General features: G+C 40.1%; 1 protein-coding gene across 1 annotated transcript; it reads right to left on the bottom strand.

Annotated features, from left to right (window-relative positions):
- Positions 1 to 5,472: 5,472 nt before the first annotated feature.
- LOC124265964 lies at positions 5,473 to 24,712 on the bottom strand. Its single transcript, XM_046700786.1, has 10 exons — positions 24,337 to 24,712; positions 23,421 to 23,507; positions 15,874 to 15,937; positions 14,413 to 14,486; positions 13,182 to 13,475; positions 10,241 to 10,540; positions 9,223 to 9,522; positions 8,090 to 8,134; positions 6,829 to 6,873; positions 5,473 to 5,732 (listed from the first exon to the last, which is right to left on the bottom strand). The coding sequence occupies exons 1-10, from the start codon at positions 24,710 to 24,712 to the stop codon at positions 5,473 to 5,475; spliced, it is 1,845 nt and encodes a 614-aa protein (XP_046556742.1).
- Between the last annotated feature and the right edge of the window lie 989 nt (positions 24,713 to 25,701).

The raw sequence follows: 25,701 nt of genomic DNA on the forward strand, positions 1-25,701 counted from the left end.
AGAGCATTTACTCAATTACTCAGCCGTCTTGCTGATGGTTTATTCCGACGGTTTATATTTCACACCGTGATACAGGCCACAATACCGTATTGACCGAGTGCGGATTCACAGTACTAGTTGACTTTTAGGAATCTGGTAGCCTAAACCTTTATCTTATCTTAGCTATGTCATATTAGGGTGGGTTCTATAATTGTCCTTGTTTGTTCGTATTATCCACCACATGTTTGTAAAGAGAAGACTCAAATATTTACGGCTGAGAACTCTGTTGATCATATTACCCCCCACCTATTTCCCCAGAGAAGACTCGACTACTTACAGGTGCAACCTTCCTTGTTCAGTGTCAGCCGCTTGTTTGTCGAGGGAAGACGGGTTCAATATTTGTTTTTCATTGTATCGGAAGAAACCAAAATTTACAGTTGCATCTATTGCCGACTGATCCGTTGATGAACTGAAGATTTATATAAGTAAATATTCTTAGAAAAACATCTTAAGTTAGCATCAGATCGAGTGTAACATTTTCGTCTAAAATCTAACTGGATTATTGATACTTATGAAGTCAGGCTGCTCTCACACAGCACTGATAGGGTTTTCTTAGCAAGGAGGAAGCTGTGTGTTCTGAACGTAGGTTTTCATATTTTATGTATACAGTTACACTGTATGTGGGATACGGGCAAAACGATAGCCACGCATTCTGCAACGAGTTTAATCTCGGGTAGCCACACATTCTGCCACAAGTTTATTCTCGGTTAGCCACACATTTGTGCTAGCCTGGGAAGTATGTTCTACTAGTTACCTGTGGTCATGCAAGGCATTTCCCACTTCTGCCACGAGTTGATTCTAGGGTAGCCACACATTCTGCTACGAGTTGAATCTCGGATAGCCTAACATTCTGCCACAAGTTTATTCTCGGATAGCCACACATTCTGTGCTAGCCTTAGAAGCTATTAATTACCCATGGTTGTACAAGGGCGTTTTGCTTCCTCTTCCTTGTCATTATTCTTCAATGTTCCATCTTCTGTCTGTGATTGGAGTAGTGCACGAACACGAGGGAGTAACTCGCGAGCTTAAAGAAATTGGTTTAGGTATTCTCGCGAGGGGTAAAAGGGCGGTGGTGTAGCCTAGTGGTTAAAGCGTTCGCTCGTCACGCCGAAGACCCGGATTCGAATCCCCACATGGGTACAATGTGTGAAGCCCGTTTCTGGTGTCCCCCGCCGTGATATTGCTGGAATATTGCTAAAAGCGGCGTAAAACTAACCTCACTCAATCACTCACTCGTGAGGGGTAAACGCTTAATAGAGCCGGCACACACAGCATTCCAACAGCATGCTAGGACTTTTAATAGGATTGTAATAGATAGGGTAGACAGTGAAATACGTCGTTTCATTTGATGACATATATTTCAGGTACATGTCGCATAAACAAAGGGTTCTTTTAATCCTCATTTGAAAAGGTCCCAAATAGTCTCTCATACCTATCGCTAAAGGCTATTGGAAAGGTAGGGTTGTCAGTATCGGTGATTTTGTGCAATGTACCAATGCATGACAATGTGGGATGGGCGGTGCTCATTATATCAGCCCCTGGGTTTGGCAGATGCATTATTGAGAGACTTTCATGGCATTGCTTGAATATTTTTGAAAGCAGCGCATAAAAAGATCTTTCCCAGGGAGAGGCAAACGGCCGTTGAGTCGTTGATTGATCATGGCGAGTTGCGTCCCTTAGCTGTGCCCGGTTCCGATGACAATGGAAATGAATTCCAAATTTTCTCAAATTATATTTGTTTTATCAGCATTATATATTTGATCACTTTTTCACTGAACATACTACGTGAGTGCAAAACAATACCCGACCCGTGAAGATCTGGGGTAGGATAGGTCTTCAGCAGCCCATGTGCTTGCCATAAAAAGGCGACTATCTTGTCGTAAGAGGCGACTAACGGGATCGGGTGGTCAGTTTCGCTGACTTGGTTGACACATGTCATCGGTTCCCAATTGCGCAGATCGATGCTCATGCTGCTGATCACTGGATTGTCTGGTCCAGACTCGATTATTTAGAGACCGCCGCCATATAGCTGGAATATTGCTGAGTGCGGCGTAAAACTAAACTCACTCACTCACTCACTCAAAACAATACCCAGTTTCCAGAAACAAATTCTGTCTGGTGAAAAGGGAAAATAGTTGTGAAATTCAGTGATGACACCAGGTGTTCGCTGAAATGGTATCACATCCTGCCCTTCCTGTAACACCCGCCATTCACAAATTTTACAAACAATGAAAATATTGTTTGGCTGTCGCTTCACAGTGTCCAAGTACTCCTGCCATGCGACAGCGGCCTGTAAACAAGCCAGGCAATGATCGATGAACCTGAACATCCAGTTCGATGATATGGAATTAACAATCTTGTATAGTAGTACGGAGATTCTAACGCGTAGGAGTACAGAAAAAACGGTTGAAATACAGATTAGGGGACATTTTGAATGTCTCGGATCACATTTGTCTTTGGTAATTGACTCAAGATACTAAGATATACGGCTTAGCTTGATATGATACAGATCTGTTACTCTTTGGGTTTCCCTCGCACATACAAGTCACCTTGATGCAGCAGTCAAATGGTGTTACCTCTGTCGGTATCTAGCAATAAATTATCTAGTGCGATATGCCTCTTTATGTTAGCTTGGCTCTTGAGGGACGGATACTAATGAAGTTTTATGATACATTAAATGATTTACAATAGCAACACTCGGAATGTTCTGGTCTCAACCTGCTCATTGAAACCCTGGATAACCAAGTTGATGGAGCATTGTTGACGGTTATGTTTAGAAACTACACAACCTTGAATATTGCCAGCTGTTGTGTTAACACACCAAAACACAATGTCCCGTCCAAATATTGCTAGCTGTTGTGTTAACACACCAAAACACAATGTCCCGTCTAAATATTGCCAGCTATTGTGTTAACACACCAAAACACAATATGCCGTCGAAATATTGCCAGCTGTTCTGTTAACACACCAAAACACAATATGCCGTCGAAATATTGCCAGCTGTTGTGTTAACAAACCAAAACACAATGTCCCGTCTAAATATTGCTAGCTGTTGTGTTAAGACACCAAAACAAAATATGCCGTCGAAATATTGCCAGCTGTTGTGTTAACACACCAAAACACAATGTCCCGTCTAAATATTGCTAGCTGTTGTGTTAACACACCAAAACACAATGTCCCTTCGAAATATTGCTAGCTGTTGTGTTAACACACCAAAACCCAGCAGCTTAAATGAAGACTTGCAATTGCCATCATCCAATGTCTGTCATTCCGTTCCTCTTTAATAACGCGTAGACTTTGAGAGCAGTGGATAACCGTTGTAACCAAACATTCCATATATAAAAATAACTCAAACCCTGATGTAGTTTAATGGTTTTATTATAATGTTTCGCTCCATAGTACTCCAATGTGATACAAAAGAGGGATCCAAGAAATTCCCTCAGATGTCAGTGGAATTCCTCTTAATGCCGTACTCTAGGGCGTGGAAATTAAATGCAAAAATATAATGGTCCATTCAGCTGATAACATTGCTGGAACACGCCAAAAATGTCATTAAATGTCAGTATCTGAGTATAGATATATACAAAACAAGGTCTTTGAATGGCATTTAGAAATGATGCACATAAGGAAGAAATTTTATGGATATCAACTTGAACACAACGTTTCGGATTATATTCTTGCTCCTTCAACTGACAAAGAAGTAAGTATATACTCCGAAACGTTGTGTTCCTAATAATATAGAAGTTGACATCCATAAAATTCACTTCCTTATGTAAAGGTAACAGTTATCTAAACACACTATAAATATCAATTCCTGTTTTGATATAGGTGTGTACAATAGCATTGGTCTTGGTCACGGATGTTGAAACTATTTATGACTGACACTGAGTCCACTAAAGTACTGTCGGAAATAGAAAAAAGAAGTTTTTAGGCTGCTACTCTGTATCCCTAAAATTTACACAATTGCAAATAGAATATGTCGAAATAACCCCCATTGTTCTAACTGGGCGTGCAGTGGGATGCGTAGTAGGATATCCAGGAAAGCATGTTTACTCGTAAAATCGGGCAAAACTTAGAACAAATAGGAACAGCTGCTGAAAACAATAGATCAGATTATAGATGGCAATTAGGTCGCTCAGCCAGGTATGACGACGGACCGTCAACTCACTTGGCATGAATGCACGTGCTGCCCATAGGCACAAGGGGTCACCTCAAATATATTTTATGCTTTTTCATGTGTATTGACTATGTCTCTTCTCATTATTTAATCTTAGCTAATATCTCTGTCCCCAGGCCCGACCCCAACTACCGTCAGCATCGCCCGTCTTGGTTGTGCTTTTGAGACGACCCCTCCTACCTGTTTCTCTTTACAGTGATAGTGAGACTCAATGGTATCTATAGCTTTAATAGTTTCAATATTACAGTTGTTATTTCTTACGTCTGCTATCGTTTTTATGAAGGTAAGTCTAATTTCAAAAAGGACATTCAAAAAGTGTCATTTGTTATACAATATCATCGCACACTAATTTGCATAAAGCCATGGTCTGCTCCTAATATATTGTAAGTCGCTTTGGACTTGGGGAAAAAACCGCATTGCTCATTTCTGCACTAATATCTCCTCATAAAAAATCTTTTTCCGTTTCCTATCTCCCTACCACTGAGACTGTAGTTAGGCTGAACTTAGTTCAAAAGTCACACTTTCACATATCAACAACCTAAATTGTGGATACAAACGTGAAAAAAACAGTTTTTTTTCTATTTCCGACAGTACTTTAATTATCAATATACTGGGTGATATATTATAAAAGGCACTAAGATCTTTCTCGTAACGACTAACTCTCCTGGTGTCGTCCAACGTTACATGGCTGCAATATTGCTGAAAGTGACTGAAAACAATACTCACTCTCTTCCGAATTCTATCAAGAAAGCTGCTAGTACAGTCAGCAATAGAACAGTCAACAAATATACCTTACACACATTGTAAAATCCTGTTTCTCTATCAATGTCTGCAATAGCATCATTGTTCTTGGAAAGTGAAGTTGGAAACATCTATGGCTGACTCATACTTCACATATTCATCTGTATAATGGGGGTTACATTATGAAAGTTGCATACGTCCAAGAAATCATTCTCGCTACCATTAGTGAGAGACAAACAGCATCGCGTGGTCAGGCTCGCTGACTTGGTTGACACATGCCATTGAATCTCAACTGTGTAGATCGATGCTCATAATGTTGATCACGGGATTGCCTGGTCCAAGATGGTAATCTTGACGTAAAGGACCGTTCAATCACACATCCATTCGTGATTTGGAACTGTTTTAGAATTTTGATCAAGCAAGCTGTCTATAAAGGCAGCAAGAGACATTTCGTAATAATTGAATATATATATTTATATATATATATATTCATAATTTCTAATACTATTTGTATTTCATTCAACTTTATTAAAATTTGAGTTTTGTAGCTCAGTGTCTTTCTTTCTGGTGACAAGGTAGTTTCCTATTTGTTGCCGGTAGCGGTATATGATTACGCCAAGGATTATAAGTAACACGACAAGCACAGGCAATCCAATTGCAAGACCCAGAGTTGCATCTATTGGTGGGTTTTCTTCATCAACAGGAGTGGGGCTGATGGGGGTGGACACTACATCGGGCGGCGTAGTGGGGGACTCAAGGCCGGGGGTTGTTACATCTAAAACAAGAAAATATGAAATCTTTGAAGGGCATTTAGAAGTGGAATGCATAAGAAAAGCAATATTCATGAATGTCAATTTCTTTATTGTGAATAACACGACATTTCTGGGTGTATGCTTGACCTTATGACGAATGAAGCATACACTCCGAAAGGTCGTGTTGTTCACAATAAAGAAGGTGGCATGCATGAATCTTGATTTTCCTGAGAAATTGTTTTGAATAGACACTACCATTTAGAAAGTGGTCAAATTGAGCATGTAACATCTGGGATTACACATTCTCATTAAAAAACAAAGTTCGAACACCTTCATCGAAACACCTCCGAAACCTGCCGAAAAGAAAGTGGGTTCAAATCCCGAATGAAACTCAGCTGAAATAGGTACGGGAATATGTACAAACTTTCTTAATAATAAAGGGTTATTCCAAATATTCCACGTGTGGCAGGAACGTATTGGGTATACACGTTGTGACGCTTTGACGAAGACCTCAAAACGGCCATATTTATTCCAGGTTGATAAAGGAAGACACAACGTGTACACTTTTTGACGTAATGACGAAGATTGCATGGGTGCCGGACTAAGCCATCTTTCATGTACCATGCAATATTGAAGATAAACTGACCAAGGACCGGGCCAACCTGTTAAATCGGGCCTGTATTTTGTTATGTCTTGTTTTTTGTGTGTTTGTTTTTGTTTTGCTTTATTGCTTTTTCGTCAAGCATTGAATATTACAAACAATTAAGGAATTAACCAGACGGAAAATGTCAAAATAGTTGCTTCAAGAAAGCATGGTTTACCTACATAAATATACTGTTACTTTTTCATTCAGTGTTGAAAATATGTCAGCCTCAAAATCAGAAGAAGTTCATATGTATAATTGTAATTGTATTCAATTATAAGTACAAACAATAAAACATCAGTGCAAAACAAAACCTAGTCTTAACTATTCCGCGATAAAATTCCTTTTGGTGTAAACAGATAAATATGTGTGAACATGATATGAATGATCACGTGTCAGTGATGACACCGGGTGGTCATGAAGGTTGAGCATGTCCTGCACCTGCCATTCACAATTTGAAGCCCTGTCGAACTTACCGGGTACCGTGGTTGTAGATGTTTCTGTAGTCAATGATGTCGCACCTACAGGTAAAGACAACGTGTAATGCTATTGTAGATATCAGCTGAATGAGTACCTTAACGCTTAGACAAAGACTTACGAAAATCATAACGATCAGATCGATTTGTTGAACTGTATCGAAGACAATCCAATCCCGACATTGTGGTCGAATCTCAATCAACTCGTATTGGATGAAGTCAAGATGATGATACAAAGCTATTTATGCTGTACAGCACATCCCGTAGCCAACACACTTGTCCACGTACGTATGTGTGTAATTATATACAGAGCACTCAAAATATACACAAAGAAGCTATTTAAGCACCCACTGTCACATTTCACATTCATATTGAATGAGCTCCGACCTTAATCCTTTGGAGCATATCAGGTCGTAGTGTGCAACAAAGGGATCCCCTTGTACAGAACCTGGCCCAATTGGTAGCTGTCTTTAAACAAGGAAAGGCGTAGACTGCCCCTTCAGAGGATCAAGAGACTGACAGTGGGTATGAGGAGGAGAGTGCTGGCTGTCATACAGTCACATTGAGGTTACCCTCGGTATTTAATCGTGTGAGACACCACGTAAAATGACATTTTGAATGTTCACATTCACCAGTAAATTCAGCATTAAACATTCCAGGACCATACTTGATTTTGTATTTAAAATGAGCAATAATCATCATGCAATATGCTGTATTTATGATTTACAGGATCCTACGGGCCAGAAACACCACGAGAAGTTTTATTTACGTGTTGAAATCCTATCAATGCAAAAATACAGGGGGTGCTTAAATCACCATGAGAAGTTTTATGCACGTGTTGTAAACCTATCATTGCAAAAATACAGGGGGTGCTCAATTAAGTTCTTTGTGTATAGAAATACGCCAATGTGACAAAATGTCACACACTTCTGTGTAGAACGAGGGCCCAGACAACTGAAGACTGCAAATTTGAACTATTTGAAAATTAAACTGTTTGTTGTTAAAAGCACAGTGAACTGCCACAGTTTTTTTAACATTTAAGAGATAATCTCAACATCTTCAACTCAACCGGACAAGAAACGTTTGTGCACTTACTCCATAACCGTATTTACACCCTCCACCATTGTCACTGTGTATTCTCACATTCATAATATGGCTGTCACACATGACCATTTTGTGAAGTTAACTAATTGATAATGGCGAAAAATGTAAAGATGTCCTGCACCCACCATTTACAAAGCTGAAGCTTTGTCCAACTTACTGGATATTGTGACTGCAGATGTTTCTGTAGTCGATGACGTTACTCCTACAGGTAAACAAAATTCGTAATTGTATCTGAAGTATTATTTGAAAATGAAAATTGTAAGATCGATGCCAAGTATCCAAGTCTGTAAGACCCGTGAAGATCCGGGTTAGAATGTCGTGATCCGGGTTAGATTGTCGTGAGTGGCGACTAACGGGATCGGGTGGTCAGGCTCGCTGACATGGTTAACACATCTCAACGTATCCCAATTGCGTAGATAGATGCTTATGATGTTGATCACTGGATTGTCTGGTTCAGATTCAATTATGTGTTTGTATGCTCACACACACACATGTACACACATGCACTCTCACACATTTAAACTCTTATACACACAAACACTGATATACATACACCAACATACATGCACACTCACACACACACAGACACACACAGATTTACACTCATAGGCACACACAAACACATTAATTATATTCGCCACCAACGCTGCCACATGACGAAGCTATCACGGCGTAATGAACAGTTAATGGTATTCCTACTTATTCTTATGAGGTACTTGTTTACTTCCCCATATTTGTTTGTTTCTCGATTCAAGCGAACATACATCAAAGCACTTTCTATCACAGCAAGAAATACTGCTAATGAAAGAGTCGATTGTGGGCTTCCGATTAAGTCTTCACATGTGCATTTTAATCACTATGCAGTATGACATGAAATATGATGACACTTAAAGTTTGCACTCTTAAATCAGGGAAATAACTACTGTTTATCTAGGACACTTTCGCCCAGTACTGTAACTGTAACTTCAAAACGCACGGGATTATAAGGTTGCACCCGTGGTAGCATGTTGTCAAACTTCCCAACAAAATCGATAAGTAACTGCCGTAAAACTGTCAAACCGCGACCAGCAGTTCATTTCACACCCATGAGGCGCTACCCTGCACAATGTATCAGACAACTGTATCTGCCTTGACCTCGGCTTGTGTTATCTTCACGAACATATGGAGTAGATAATCTAAACCTTTGTCTAGATATCATAGGGGACTAGTACAGAACTAATGTTTGTGGTTCAACATTATCCTTTAAATGTTTTATATATTCCAAACATACAAATACAAATAAATACTTACCGCTCAGCTTGTCAACTCCGTCACAGACAAGGGGCCTGGTGATGCTGTCACACATGAACGTGACAGTGACGTCTCCGAAGTGGTCAGCTGTCACACTCAAGAACTGGGTTAGAACAGTGTCAGTTATGTTGTCCATTGTGTGGTTCTCCAGGAGTGTTTCTGTAATGATTCCAGTCGTCAATTGGAACCCAGCAGTTTGGGAACAGTAGTAGTTCCTGATGTCGAGTGTCAGGGTGAGATTTGTACCAGGATCCAATGCGGTGGTGTCTGTGTCGCTGCTGATGTTGCAATGTGGTGGAGCTGGTTTCAAGATGAAAATTAATTAAATGAATAGGATTCTTTTCAAATGAATGAATGGGGAACACATGAAAAAAAGAATCGTGTACAATACAATATAAAATGAATGAATGAATGAAACTTGTACAATACAATACGAAATGAAATAAAATTGTAAAAAATAATTCTAATATATGTTCACTGTCCAGTGCCTAGAACTGATTATGATATGTTAGTGCCAAAGGGTTTACTCATTATATGTGATCCGGACTAAACAGATTCTGGTGGGCTGGGTTTCTCAATGCCGGTGAACTACCTGACCTAAATAAATTGCTAAATGTAAGGTTGAATGAGAAGGGATATCTTGAATGTGTGAATGAATGAGAAGGGATTTGTTGAATGTGTGAATGAATGAGAAGAGATTTGTTGAATGAATGGACGGGGAGATGGAGGGATGAGAAAACAACATGAAATAAATTAGTTGTACTCCTAAATATAGGAATGAAACATGTCCATAGTGAATGGATCCCGCAATAAAAGCAATGCCAGGATCCGATCATTACCTTGAACCATATACTCGCTCAGTGGTTTGTTATGCGCTCGGTAGTTTAACCCTCAGTTTGTACACTTGAGGATCCCCTCCCACATCATTACGCTGGACGATTGTCATCAGGCATCAAAGCAAACTCTTAGATAGCTCAGAAACCTTTCGTTGTGTACACTAAAATTCTTGTCTACTTACTTTTCAGTAGCTTACGGACACCATTACACGTCACAGTCCAACTTCTGTCACATGTGAAGTCCAGCATTACATCACCTAATCGTGTGATGTCTACACTGAAGTTTGTGGTGATGGTTATGTCTGTTACAACACTGACGTTGTGTCTCGTCCCCAACTCTTCAGTCACATCACCAGTAGTGAGATCAAAGCCAGTCTCCACAGAACAGTAGTAGCCTGTGATGTCCACCGCCAGAGTCAGCTGTGTTCCAGGTTCCAGGGAGTCGGTGTCCTCGTCACTGCTGATGCTGCACTGTGGGATACCTGAGAGCAAGACATTATTGACAAAGTTGTTTAACTACACAAAAGTTAAAAAATGTAACTACATAGATGAACGTTTCGTTACAATACAGGGTTGTCTATCTTTCTTTGAGGGTTTCTTCACTGACGCGAGTCACAAACTCAGAAGTGCTGTCTTAGTAACCCAATGTTTGGATTTAACGCAGTTATCAAACAGTGTAAAGTGCCTATAGTGGGGCGGTTAAGGCAAGGATTTTGTCAAAATTGTGCACTTTGGGTTAAAATGTCTTTTTCACAATATTATATATATTTAAATATCAACAACTTATCCAAAGCCAAAAGGTATTAACTTACAAATAATAGCAGTATAACAAGGCAATTTCTGAATATTTTGGTGGCAATATTGGATTTTCATCACCACCAGGTAGCGCTGTGTAATAAATTGGGAATATGTACATCACTGTTCCCATTAATCATCTGTGAAATACGAAATATGACAAGACAATTATGATATATTGAGCATCGATTGTATTTTAGTCAAAATGGCGACCATCTTGGATTCTCTGCAACCAGGGGGCACTGCTGAGGTGGATCCATATCTAGAAATGTTCGGAATGGGTCAATATGTAAGTATGCCAAGTTTGGTGCTTTTAACCCAAAGTGCAAAATCTTTGCCTTAACCACCCTACTACGATATTGCATAGTTATTAGTAAAAGACCTTTTAAAATCACACGGTAAACTCACAATCGTAATCAGCGTGCAAACGAGGCCTCTTTGCTTGAACTATACTATGAATAAAAAGTTAAGTGCCGCCCAGTATATTTTGCCAATATAGGTTGTCTCATAGGACATCTTTCAGAACAAATCAACTATCATAATTTGGTTTAGTACTTTTAGATTAAAAACAAAACCATTATGGAAATTATCTTTAACTTTAAACAGGATATATGCGCTTTTGGAAAACATGCATGTTGTTTTTCTCAAAAAGGTTACCTTCTTTTGAAAAGTGAAAATCAGAAATGACTGTTTTATGGTCACATGATTGTCATTTTTGACAAATGAAACCTAAGTTTAATAGTGTTGTATAAGCAGAATAGGAATAGTTATTTGGCTTTAAAAATCAGTGCCATCATATCTTTACAAATATTTCCTTTAATTGTAAATACAAATGAATATGATATCTCTAAATCAGTTACCAGATGAACCTTCTCTAAATTCGGATTAGACTCCAAATTATTTTAGCCTAACATTTCCACAGCTTCACATCTTAGTTTTGAAAAAGGCTTCTCAGTATACTTACGATTTAGCGAACATTATATTGAATAAATCTTGAAATAAGTTTCTGCAACTAGTTCGATATACGGGTTATCTGTAGACACCCATTGTGGCCCCATCCGACAACTTGGGCATTCCACTCAAACATTGTATTTATATATAATTTATAAACGTAACATATGTTATATTGGGATTACACTTTCTTAGTAAAGTACAAATTCTAGTACTTTTGGGGTTGAGTCCCATCCGGGATTCGAATCCACACCATGAAAGTGAGGCACCTAATCGCCAGCACACTAAGTCAGCCGCCTAACCCGCTCAGCCACCGCGACTTCCATAAATGGAAGTAGGACATCTGCTAGCCTAGACTGCAGACTTTGTGTAAGTCGCGGTGGCTGAGCGGGTTAAGCGGCTGACTTAGTGTGCTGGCGATTAGGTGCCTGACTCTGAGGGTGTGGGTTCTAATCCCGGATGGGACTCAACCCAAAAAGTACTAGAATTTGTAGTTAACTAAGAAAGTGTAATCCCAAATATAGATATATGTTGCATTTGACCACTTTCTAAATGGCATTGTGTAATCATAATTTATACAGTTACTTGAACTTCGATTACTGTATGAAATAATGCAAACTGTATATTGTGATCGATAACATCCAGGGGGTGTATTATATGACAAATTGCAGCAAAAGGCATAGCTATATTCCCTTTGATTCTCAGTTTTCCCCACGTGTATAGATAGACACGCTCCCTATGCTTCTGTTACTTTGATTATGACTCCGGTCATACTGAGGGGCTTAATGTATATACATAGAGAATCTCCCCCAAGTGTCTTCTGATATCAATTATATCAACACGAGTTGATAAAGTTACAAATATCCGAGGCTTGCCGAGGATATTTTAACTTTTATCAACGAGTGTTGATATATTTGATATCAGAAGACACGAGGGTGAGATTCTATTTATCATCCAAAATCACTTTTCATTAATTTTCAATGAAATATGTACATCTCTCAACACGGTACTGCCATTACACTTGCAGTGCAGTGATGTCATAGCATTGTGACGTCATCAAGTACATGACGTCATAGCATTGTCAGGGCATTGTACAAAATATACTGTCAAAACGATATCTCCTAGGAGATATCGTTTGATCTCACACAAGCGATATCTCCTGTGGAACACAGTTTTGGATGATAAAGTGGAATCTGTATTGCGGCCTGAAGTCAAAGGTAACTGTGATGGTATATGGCCATACAAATCCATGGCAAGGGTATTTGATAAACGGGTTTGTTACCTTTGTATTGGAAACGAATACTACTCGACCTTTGTCACTGTTTGAGGTTCATGATATTAATAACTCGACACAAATTATCTTGTCCTTCTACTCACCAGCTGCTGTCAACTGGCACAGGTCGACTGGGACGGCAGCATCCACGGTTGCGTCGCGTAAGAACCAGTTACCAACATCTTTCATCCTGACACTGTGTATAATGAGTGTAGAATGTGTGTCGTTCAAGGTTGCATTGTACCCAGGTTCAGCTGAGACGCAGACGGGGTGGCAGATGACGACATTTCTATCACTGGGGTCTACCCATACAAAGCCTGTGTAGTTTCTGACAGCGACTATTGTGTATTCTGATCCAAGAAGAGCCATTCCACCAGGGCATTGGGTGGCCGTCTGAGCTGCAAATAGGCTCCACAGTTACTAACTGTAGTTAACTCTTTCGGGGCTACAGGTACTCTCACTATGTGTATATTGCACGTTAGAATTGATAAACAGAGCGAATATGAAGTTCACGTGAGTTATGTCAGATTGAGCACAGTAAGATATTTTACACACAGTAAGTAAGAAAACAATGTTCAGTCAGCACAATAACACGTTCTAAATCATAAGACAGATTCACTGATAACAAAATATCTGTATAAATCTGAACTTCAGTCATTGCATTATTAACATCAGCATTGAGCACAAAATATTGCAAGTTTGTGAGAACATTTAATGACAGATGGTGGAATGGCAGTTGAGTAGATGATAAATCTTGAACGTGAGGTAGGGCAGGCATATTTTATTGCTCAACCTAACATTGTTAAAATATAGCAACACTTTTGGATCAGGTTTTTGTTGTTTTGTTTTGTTTTTGGTTGTATTTGGTTGTTAAACGCCGCATTTTAAATTACAACTATACAACGGTGGTCTGTGAATAATTGAGTCAGGACCACACAATAAAGTGATTAACATCCAGAGCATTGATCTACGCAGTTGGGATATGATGACATGTGTCGACCATATCAATTCGCCTGACCACCCGACCATGACAAGCATGGGTTGCAATACGCATGGCGTTATATTGTAGAAAGTAATTATCGAACCACTTCACACTGAATATCCCGTCCAGTCCTATTTATGAAGGTGTTAGGTGAATATTTTAATCACCAGCTTCCCTGCAGTTACCGCTGTTATCATATACAGCCTTTGTATATCTTCAAAGCTGTCATTGTAATTATTTATCAGTAACTGTTATTTGTAACCATGCTTTCTTACAGTACAACTGATATTGGCATGATGTGTTAACACCGACTTCTTTCTCGGTGAACTGATTGATGTGATGCCAGTGCTTACCACATGTGAAGGACGCAATCAGGTTGAGCAGAACCAGACTTATAATCTTTCTGTCAACCATTTTCATTGAAACCCTGAAAAGGAAAATGATATGAACAATTTAGGGTGAAAGGTTCTTCTCGTACTTTCATTCGATACAGATAAAAGCGCCTACTATGCGAAATAAATTAAAAGTGCGATTTAACGCCAGATTTTAGACATATCATCCCGTACCAGTTTGATGTGATATAAAAGGTTGAGGAAATGCAGAATTTAGCGAGTACAACATGGTGAACCTCAAGTGTACAACTATGGCACTAACAAACGTAAAAACGAAAATATATCACAACGATCTCTTTTTTTCTGGGTGCAGCAAAAGAAAAAGGACAATTACTTGTGTGGGAGTGTATCAGACAGTTTAAAAATTATGATTACACTGGGCTTAAAGGTCGCAAATGATTCCACAAAATAACACTTTTTTTCACGGAGTAGAAAATGCGCCGTCCGTCCTATCGTTGTACCATAACATTTAAAGATGTGAACTTCTGCCAATAACAAGGAGATGATTTATCAGCCTTTTATAATGTTGGGTATAATAATAACAAACAGCAGATGGTGTTGGGTACAGGGTATGCATTGCAATGTAGCGTACTGACATTTGATCTATATTCGCGGTTTTGAATCATGTTGCAATTCGTTGTTCTCATAGGGAGGCAAACGGTATATGTGTGCCATTACCAGAGAGATATAGTTGTTTATTTGGAAAAGTTTTTACGTCGAAATTGTCGACTATAACACTCCAGAAACGCTGCAATAATAAATTCAGACGTCGACTTGGAAGATACAACGACATTGAGAAGGGAGATGATTGTCAGTGTACGAGACAAATATTGTTCTCCTGCATGAGGAAGGAGGAAGATAATTCCAGTGAGGTGAGGAACGTTAATGCTTGACAAATGCACAAGGACAAAGGTTTGAGGTCTGACATGGAACATGTTCACATTTTCTATTTCCAGTATAAACGACTTAATAATACAGTAACACCACGGATATTCCAACTGTGATATCCGCGTCCTATTGCAAATCTTAATCTGGGTTCATCAAAAACTCTGAAAACAGCAAGTAATTACTGGTACAAACACAATACGGGTATTTGACTTTATGGAAGGTTACACAGTGCCAGATTAGAAGAGTATGAGACATGGGAAAGAATGCCCCAATTTACAGATGAAACCATTGTCACTTGTGACATATTCGCGTGGTCCTGAAGCCGTAGAATATTTCACCTTGATATCTTCTCACTGAGCGTTGCATTATCTGTTAAATTCTTTATCAACAAACAACACCAGTTAAATACAATTTTCGTTGTGGACTAGGCCAGATATTTTCAGCTTTTGTCTTATTTGTAGAGTCAACAAACTGGTTATATGCATATTATGTAAATCAAACACATTTTGTATATTTGATACAATAATAACTCACCAATGTTGCACACCAACGATCTGATATATCCTACACTGCAGACGGCCTTCAACAGTCTGTCGTACTGTTCACGAGGAAGTGTGCTCCAGCTTTAATAAAATACACTCGTGCCTGAGATACACCTCTCCCATAAATAAATAAAAGTTGCCCTTTAACCCTGTAGCAACGGTTTTGCGGCTACATACGGGGAAGATAGTAACTCCCGAGTGAGCATGATACCCCGAGTAACAGAGCAGTATTTCAATCAAAACCTGGAATGTCACCTTAGCAATAACGAGAAAAGCATAAAGTGAGGCAGTTGTGTGGAGAACAGCACATGTAACATGGTAACACACTTCATGATCAGATTGGCAGGACCTCGTGACCATTGGATTCTAACATATCTGACGGCTGCAACCATTCTAAGTGAAGTGTGAATAGGTCCACAATGCCCCGACTAGCCTCTGATGAAGAAACACCAGCCAAATCAACAGATGTGCAGAGGCATCGGGAGGGTAACATTAAATAGTCAGCTAAAACAGAGTTCATTGTACGACAGAAACTATACTGAAAGCCGTTAAAAATGCAATTTGACATTCATACGTTCTTTACTCACACTAATTTCAACATATATAAACCTAACTCGCAGATATGTTTAATGTGAAAATGTGAATAATTTCATCTGAAAATGTCCAGTCAACAAGAACATCAGTGACGCAACAACGACATCACACAAAGGAGGGGTCACTTGCAGTCAATATAGCGTGTGTCCACCGTGCGCTGCAAGACATGCTCGCAGTCTTTGGGGCTTTGAAAGACACACATTTCTCAGGAACAGCTGACTTGTCCCAACTGTCATCCTTGCCTAATCATCAGCTGTTTGGAACCGATTTCGCAAGTGTGAAACTCGGATATTGCGGTTTTGTCGAGCTGTTATCACAGGTGGTGCACCAGGTCGCGGACGATCAGCAACACTTCCGGTAGCCCGAAAACGTTGTCTGAGTCGACTTACAGTGGATGGATGCACATTAAAGTGCCTGGCAATCATCACATCTGAAGCACCTTGGCTGACCATACCGATAACCTGATTCCTTTCGTCTTGTGTCAAGTGTGGCATTTTCTCAAAGTGATTGAGTTCCACAATTCCTTGTGCTTTTACAGGGCCTGGGTGCAGGTAATGCATGTGCACAACGTGTTTCATGAATGTGGTTGTGTTTACGAGAAATGTCAAAGGTTCAGTTTTAAGTTCATGCGAGAGCAATGCTCCGGGACTCGAACTCGAAATTGGCCAGAATAACAGCCTTGTATCCCTACATCCTCTGTATCGCAGGAAAATATCTTCAATAGAACTTTTGTAAGTTTCAGGACAACAAATACCAATTGCGTTTTTAATGGCTTACAGTATATATACCAATAAGTGTAAACTGACATTGTATTTCCACCAACGTATTTATAGCGAGTAACTAAATATGTAGTTTAACCTTCTCTTTCGGGTAGAAAATCACATGACTGTTGACACGTTGTATCAAAAACATTGCAGTAGACGCAATACGGACCTTATATCTGTGGCACAGCATACGGGAAGTAACTGTGAGCTGCATATTCGAACCCAGGTTTCCTTCTACAAACACTACCCATCAAACAAAGTATAGCTTTTCCGGGAAATACTCTGCGACAGCACTGACCAACTTCCTTCGATAAACGCTATGCTGAAATAAAATATGTACAATTTATCACAACATTTACTCACAACCCATGAGACCCGTGAAGGTCCGGGTTAGAATATTGATCTTCAGTAGCCAATGCTTGTCGTAAGAAGCGACTAACGGGATCGGGTGGTCAGGCTCGCTGACTTGGTTGACACATGTCATCGGTTATTATCCATGGCTTGATTCACCAGTGTGGTACGTGTCTACAATCCGGGTCAATCCAGCACCCACTCCCCCCTCCCTCCATTCTCACCCACCCCACCCCATTAACAACTGATATCACTTAAAATATGTTCATAACAAAACAGTAAGCAGGTCACACATTCAAACGACCCGATCTCAGTCTAAGCCAGATGTTTTAGCACAAGTGTTATTCCTTGGTACTTGACCCGGTCTTCCGATACTTTAGCTACATGTACGATGCACAAAGCAATGCACAGAGAGCATTTGAGGCGAGTGGAATTAATGCAATGTTTCATTTCCTTAAATAATTCAATTTATAAACATGGTTCAGCATTATCCTTCGTGACAAAGCCTCTTCATTTTGATCCCGGGGGCTTCTGATACAAAAGTTTACGACCATCTATACAACTACAATAAGAAAAAACAGTTTTCGTCGATCTGATATAATTCAAATGCCATGAAACAGACAACTTCATTCCACTTGAAATATAGACACAGAAGACCAATGCCACAACCTCATCTGTTCCTAGTTAGAAGATAGATCTGTGAACAATGATGATGATGGTTGTGATGAAACACTTGCCACAAGACTATATGACTCGAGGGATGACTTCCACTTTCCACAAGTGAACTAAGGACATTTCCAGGATGGGGATTGGAGGAAACAATGCAATATGTTTGCCGTTAATTGCATTGTTGAAATATTAATATTTTCACACCGCAAAAGGGCGCCAACTAGTTTCAAACTTAAGTCTAAATATGAAGCGTTGTCGCCACATCGTCGAAACAGTGCCAATATGCCCGACAACACGACAGTGACACATACTGCTTCGCAATGTTGTGTTTTATTAACTCCAAAACGTTCCAAAGCAGCAAAGGCAACGTGGGTTGCCTTTTAAGAGGCTGACACCTATCCGTGTTCTTGCAGTGGACATTATTGTGTATATTGTGCATGGTGAAATCTTTCCATATCTATTCTTGTGTTATTCCGGTCTGCCGTGTTGCGTCTTCTGGACGCACAAAAAACTGTGATCCTTGGTGATCCTTTAAATGAAAGAGTATATTAAATGAATAATTAAATAGTATCGAGAATAATACATGTTACCTAATATTGACAAGGTAACATTGCCCTCTCTTTGGCTGTTCCTTTCTCATGGCAAACACTGTGGGAAGTTGAAACCTGTGAAGATCCGCTTAGCATTGGCCTTCAGTAACCCATGCTTGTCCTAAGAGGCGACTGACGGGATCGGGGGGTCAGGCTCGCTGACTTGGATGACATATGTCATCGTATCCAAATTGTGTAGAGCTTTGCTCATGCTGTTGATCACTTGATTGTCTGGTCCAGACCCGATTATTTACAGACCGACGCCATATCGCTGGAATATTGCTGAGTGCAGCGGTAAACAATCAATCCTCAATCATCAATCATTTTAGTGAGCAAGATTCCTTTCCGTTGAAACATTCATGGTGTTGTTTTAGAAGCAAAGTGCCGTCTGAATAAAGACGTGTGCTGATCAAAATTGGTGTTCCCCTGTTGTGAGTGACAGAGTGAGTAACGTTTTACGCCACATTTAGCAATTTTCCAGCGATATCGTGGCGAGGACACCAGAAATTGGCTTTACGTATTTTACCCATGGCGGGAATCGAACCCGGGTCTTCAGTGTGACGAGCGAACGTTTCATACATTGGGCTATCCCGCGTCATGTCGTGTGCCTACCCGATAGATATACGTGTTGAGTTCAAATTAATATTCTTTTATATATCATGATATTAGTCATTGGTTTAACAGGTAGGCTTCCCTACGCTGGAATATCATCTAGTGCGGCGTTAAACAACATGTATTTGTATAAACCCCCATATGGAGGAACAGGTCAAGCAACAGATCAAGCAATTTTCAAGTGGGACAAGATTCGTTCTGCAGGGTTATTTAGATTTACCACGCCTGGATCCATAGAAACGAATTCCAAAGTCTCTCTGATGAAACGTTTGTCGACGCCATACTAGTGATCACTGAGATCACTAAACACCTGCACCAATTCGGGCTTCCTTAAGCATGTAGATGACCTCTATAGACCTGAATTGCAAATCAAACCAGCGTTACCCCTTCCGTTATCTAACAACACCTATAGCAATAGGCGTGCCTATGTCAGCTTGACCGTAGACAATCGGTATATTAATATGGTTTTATTGGCACCATAATTCATTTACACCAGGAACATGCATGTCAACAACCTGATCATAAGTGGTCCTCGATTACTGCAGGAACTACCGGGTGAAAACGTTAACACAAAAAATGTTGTTCCCTGTTTGAGTGAATGAACGAGTGAGTGAGTAACATGAACTGTAATAGAATTATGTAAATGTGATTGATCACAGAGTGAGTATGATCGTACACGTGAGTATGGTTTTATGCCGCTTTTAGATCACGATGGGGAACTCTGGGGATCAGCTGCACACAATGTACCCATGTGGGAATCGAACCCGAGCCTTAGGCGTGACGAGCGAACGCTTGAACCGATAGGCTACTCTACGGTCTCCGTTTGATCACTGATACTTTTGTTAACAAAGAAACATAACTACACCCGCAGTATTTGTGATCAACAGTCTGGTGAAATGAACATAGATGAACATAGATGAACATAGATGAACATAGATGAACAGTGGGTTATGCCTCCATTCTGTTATAGCAAAAACGAAACGGACACATCCATTCGCTTCGTTTTGAACCCCAAGGGTACTATATAGAACAAACTTTATGGATAACAACTTCTTTTTATTCGTGAGTGCGACGTTTCGATACAGATTCCTGTACCGTTGTCAAGCATAATGGAACATGAAGAAGGGGGAAGTATATATATACTGGATGTAACAATGTAACACAGAAAACAACATAATTAACATCATTGGCTAGGCAGAAAGCTGATGAAGCCAGAGAGGAGACAAAGGACAGGCGTGGAAGCCATGATGTACAAATAATATTGAGATGTTTATACAGCAGAGTTTATACAGTAGATTGGGCTTGGTGGATGAGTGCATCATAAGCGGATAGAATGAAATATCCTTGGTACCCTATTTTTTAGTTTGCATTCAAAATTCTGTTCACCCATTCATGAATAGCTTCAAACCCGCTATCTACCCGTGAAAGTCCGAGTTAGAATATTGATCTTCAGAAACCCATGCTTGTCGTAAGAGGCGACTAACGGGATCGGGTGGTCAGGCTCGCTGACTTGGTTGACACATGTCATTGGTTCCCAACTGCGCAGATCGATGCTCATGCTGTTGATCACTGGATTTTCTGGTCCAGAATCGATTATTTACAGACCGCCGCCATATCGCTGGAATATTGCTGAGTGCGGCGTAAAACTAAACTCACTCTCTCAAACCCGCTATCAAAATATGTTAGGTGTACTTGGTGCTTTTATGAAAAACAATACACAATAATTCCAGCACGGTTCAGGTTATTCCATGATTATGATTTTAGATTCAGAAATTAGACAAACCTGTGGTTGATATGAAGAAGGTCAGTCACCCTGTCGTCACTATTTCACTGATTTGCCTCCTACGATAAACAAGACTGACTTGGACCAGGCTTTGCTGTGGTTCATATCAGAGCAGAAACGTGGGAGATTGTTTTGTTTGAGTGTGAGTTCGAGTGAGTGAGGTGATGTGTGGGTGAGTTGTTCGAGAGAGGCTGGCCTCGAGTGTATGAGTGATTGAGTGAGTAAGGTGCTAATGATATGTCTCCAGATATAAGCAACAGAATACATGTATGCTGTAGGAGCTGAAAGGTTCCATATGGTTGTAGTATCTTGTAGAACTTTCCAGAATTCATTCTAGTCATAGCACTAGTCTAAATATAGCACAGAGCTGCCCTCGACGGAGAGTCAACAGAAACAAGTAAGTGAGTGAGTTTATTTTTACGCCGCTTTCAGCAATATTCAATTAATATCACAGAAGGGGACACAAGAATGAGTATGATTTTACGCAGCTTTGAGCCATATTCAAGCAAGATCACGACTGGGGACACCAGAAATGGGCTGCACACATTGTACCCATGTGAGGAATCGAACCCTAGCCTTCGGCGTGACGAGCGAACGCTTTAACCATTATGCTACCCTGGACACAAGAAATGGGCTTCACAAACTGTGCCCATAGGGAGAATAGCACCCTGGTCTTTGGGGGGTCAGGCGAACGCTATAAAAACTAGGCCACCCCACCGCCCCTCGACGGAAACGTTGTAATACACTTGAAAACATGACTGAATACATATGCAACACAGAGAAGGACGTAAGAAATGAAAATTATGTCACCATCTGTTTGCATTAATGAGTTAGAAAATGAAAAATGTAACATAAAACAATCTCATTTCTGCTAGATTTAACTCATGCCAAGTGAATTTGCTATGCTTAATTGAATGTCAGTTTATTTCGGCGAGAGCGGACAGCGAGAACTATGGCGATGACAAGGATTACGGCAACTCCCACAGATAATCCGACAGCAGGAGCTACTATATCATCTTCGGCAGGAGGGTGTCTGGTGGTGGTGGGGTGTCTGGTCAGTTGGTAACGTTGTAGCTGAATAGGACAATATCAGTACTGACTGAGTTAACAACATAATCTATAGCAGCTCAAACAGCAATCAAAAGATGTTTCCCTTTAGTGGATAGTAACTAAAGGCTGCCTGTATACCCAAAATTGCATGCATATTCATGGTGAGTGAGTGATATGGATTTTACGCCGCGTTTAGCCATGTTCAAGCAATATCACGGCGAGGGACACCAGGCATGGGCTTCACACATTGTACCCATGTGGGGAATCGAACCCGGGCATGTGGCTTGACGAGCGAACACTTTAACCATTACGCTACCCCACCGCCCCTTGCAATATGATGGAATACTGACAGTGAGAAGTTAACACACGTACGACCAGTCGAGCTGAGACCTCGATTCCACATATCAAATGTCTTCTCCCCTATATCTTGTTGGAAGCGAACCATTTACGAAGTGTAAAAGTGAAGACTTCTCTGTGTGAACATACCGTTAGATTCTGCACATGTCTGCCTCAAAATTGTTTCAACCGGTTTGTAGTTAATTAAAAGTGTTGCTTTGTAAATCTGACCTGGGTCCGTGACTGTAGGTTCTCCAGTCGAAGGCGCTAATCCTACAAGAAATGAAATGAGTGTGATGCCGTTTGCAGTATTGGCTGAATGAACGGTTTAAGGGTACCAGTGGGCAGTTGGCAGCAAATCTATTTGTTTAAAGATGTTCTCTCTTCAAATGATGTCAATTAATGAAAGAAATAGAACGAAAGGTCATCTGTAACTTCTAAGGATTTTCTCCCACGCTAACTAAAGTATTGTCAAATTGGGGTTTGAGCCAACTAATGCTAATGTACAAACAAACGTTTCTTTTTGTACACTAAAACCATCTTTCTATCTACTTTTCAGTAGCCTCCGGACATGATTAATCCAAAAGGACAAACGTGGTGATGACAAACGAGTCTTCGGCGTTGACGAGCGAACACTTAAACCACTATTCTACCCCATCGTCAGCAGCGTCGAGATATTGTATTTATTGAGGTATGATGCACACATAATATATGTGCACTGACAATCTACCTTCAACGAAAAGCCATCCATACATGCCAGACAATGATATGAATACACATGCAGCCTTACCACTCAGCTTGTCAACTCCGTCACAGACAAGGGGCCTGATGATGCTGTCACACAAGAACGTCACAGTGACGTCTCCGAAGTGGTCATCTGTCACATTCAAGGAATGGGTTAGAACAGTGTCAGTTATGTTGTCTTGTCCGGTTCTCCAGCAGTGTTTCTGTAATGATTCCAGTTGTCAGTTGGAACCCAGCAGTTTGGGAACAGTAGTAGTTTCTGATGTTGACTGTCAGGGTGAGATTTGTACCAGGATCCAGTGCGGTGGTGTCTGTGTCGCTGCTGATGTTGCACTGCGGTGGAGCTGTTGCATATCAAAAATAAATGAAATGAATAGGATCCTCTTTTAATCAATGAAGAAAGAGAGGAAGGAAGGAGTGGGGAACGCATGCAAAGAGGTAATTTGTACAATACAACACAAAATGAAATACAATTGTGGAACATAATTATAAAGGAATGAACGAATGAATCAAAAGGAAAGGAATGAATAAATGGATGGAAGGGTGGATGGATGGAAGCATGGATGAATGACAAAAGAAAATCAACTTAACATGAAATATCATTCAAAGGATGTGTATTGAATGAATGAACGAGGTTCTGGCACCATGCTGTATCAGCAAACTCACTTGACTAAATCTGAATAAAATAAACCTGATTGTCATAATAAACAAGAAAATGATAAACAATAGCATATACAAATGTTCATTTGCTGTGCCTAGAACTGATGATTATAGAATTCAGAAAAAGTTAATCTTATATGATGATCAGCACTATGCAGATTCCCCATTTTGCCTAGCCGGTGAATTACTAGGGCCTGTGTTCCTTCGGGTTTTCCTGCACCATCAATGTAACTGTCATATTGTTAGCAGAGGCATTAAACGTCAGAAATGTTTCACATTGTATTGTAAACTTTTCTACCCACTTTTCAGTAGCTTCCGGACACCATTGCAATTCAGAGGCCAGCTTCTGTCACATGTGAAGTCCAGCGTTACATCACCAAATCGTGTGATGTCTACACTGAAGTTTGTGTTAACGGTTAAGTCTGTTACAACACTGACGGTGTGTCTCATCCCCAACTCTTCAGTCACATCACCAGTAGTGAGATCAAAGCCAGTCTCCACAGAACAGTAGTAGCCTGTGATGTCCACCGTCAGAGTCAGCTGTGTTCCAGGTTCCAGGGAGTCGGTGTCCTCATCACTCCTGATGCTGCACTGTGGGATTCCTGATAGCAGGACAACATGGAGAAAGAGAAGTAAAAACCACATGAAGACTTGGGCATTACACTCAAACATTGACATAGTTTATAAAGTTACTCAAAAATCCGTTACTTTCTCCATGTAAATGATACCAGTATTACCATTGTGTGTTAGAAATGCTAAATGAACACTGTGCTCGTCCAAGTGATGACATATGTCAGCAGATAAGAATTTACCTAAAGGGATTTATTGTATATTTCTAACGGCATGGATGATTGTAGGAATAGTTAAGATTGTATCCAGCAGTTAAGCTGCAACCGGGATTGCATGTGACGACATATCGCCCATCCACTGGTCGAACCCATATAAAGCCTGTGTACTTAGTTCTGTCAGCGACTATTGTGTGTTCTGATCCAAGAAGAGCCACTCCACCAGGGCACTGGGTGGTCATCTGAGCTGTAACTTGGAAACAATGAGGACTGCAGTCCCTAATATTATTATTTAGGGCTTCAGCTACTCTTACCATGTGTATATCGTACATTAAAACAATGAACAGCTGGTTAACACGAAGAACATATCTACATGCACATATCGTTGTCTCATAGCTGAAAGGACCTATCTAAATACTTCGAGTTATCTGAGGTTCAAAGAGAGCAGAACAAAATGGAGAAAGTTAATTAAAGTACATACATATATATACTACCCATCAAAAGTTTAGACTCACTTAAAGCACTCACTATATGTTTTGTACAATATATTGTTACATGGAAGATGAATTTCTCCACTAACTTGGGGGAACCAGCTGCAAACGTTATGCAGATGAATTGTACGAGGATCATGCATAAACTTGCTAAAAGGCATGTGGAAATATCGTTCATGTGAACAGTTGCGTTTTGATGTAAAGTTTTGTTAAGAATTCGCCAATTTTTACTGATATTCATCAGTTACTGAATTCATGACAATAATCTTTTCAACGTTACGAATTTGTTTTACAATACATTAGTTCATGTGAAAACAGTACCTATAAACTGAATGGAATATTTTGCAAAATCAAGTTTAGAACAGTTGACTGAAGTGAGTGGCTACATTTA

This window comes from Haliotis rubra, unplaced genomic scaffold, assembly GCF_003918875.1.
Source record: "Haliotis rubra isolate DU_JTF1 unplaced genomic scaffold, ASM391887v1 Scf1222, whole genome shotgun sequence".
Classification (NCBI taxonomy): Eukaryota; Metazoa; Mollusca; class Gastropoda; order Lepetellida; family Haliotidae; genus Haliotis; species Haliotis rubra.

Coding starts and splice junctions, on each gene's coding strand:
- LOC124265964 (XM_046700786.1), bottom strand. CDS start 24,712: ATGTCAATGTTTGAGTGTAATGCCCAAGTCTTCATGTGGTTTTTACTT. Junction 8,135..9,222: donor CGGAGTTGACAAGCTGAGCG/GTAAGTATTTAT, acceptor GTTTACCTGTAG/GAGTAACGTCATCGACTACA. Junction 5,733..6,828: donor ATCTACAACCACGGTACCCG/GTAAGTTCGACA, acceptor TTCTTGTTTTAG/ATGTAACAACCCCCGGCCTT.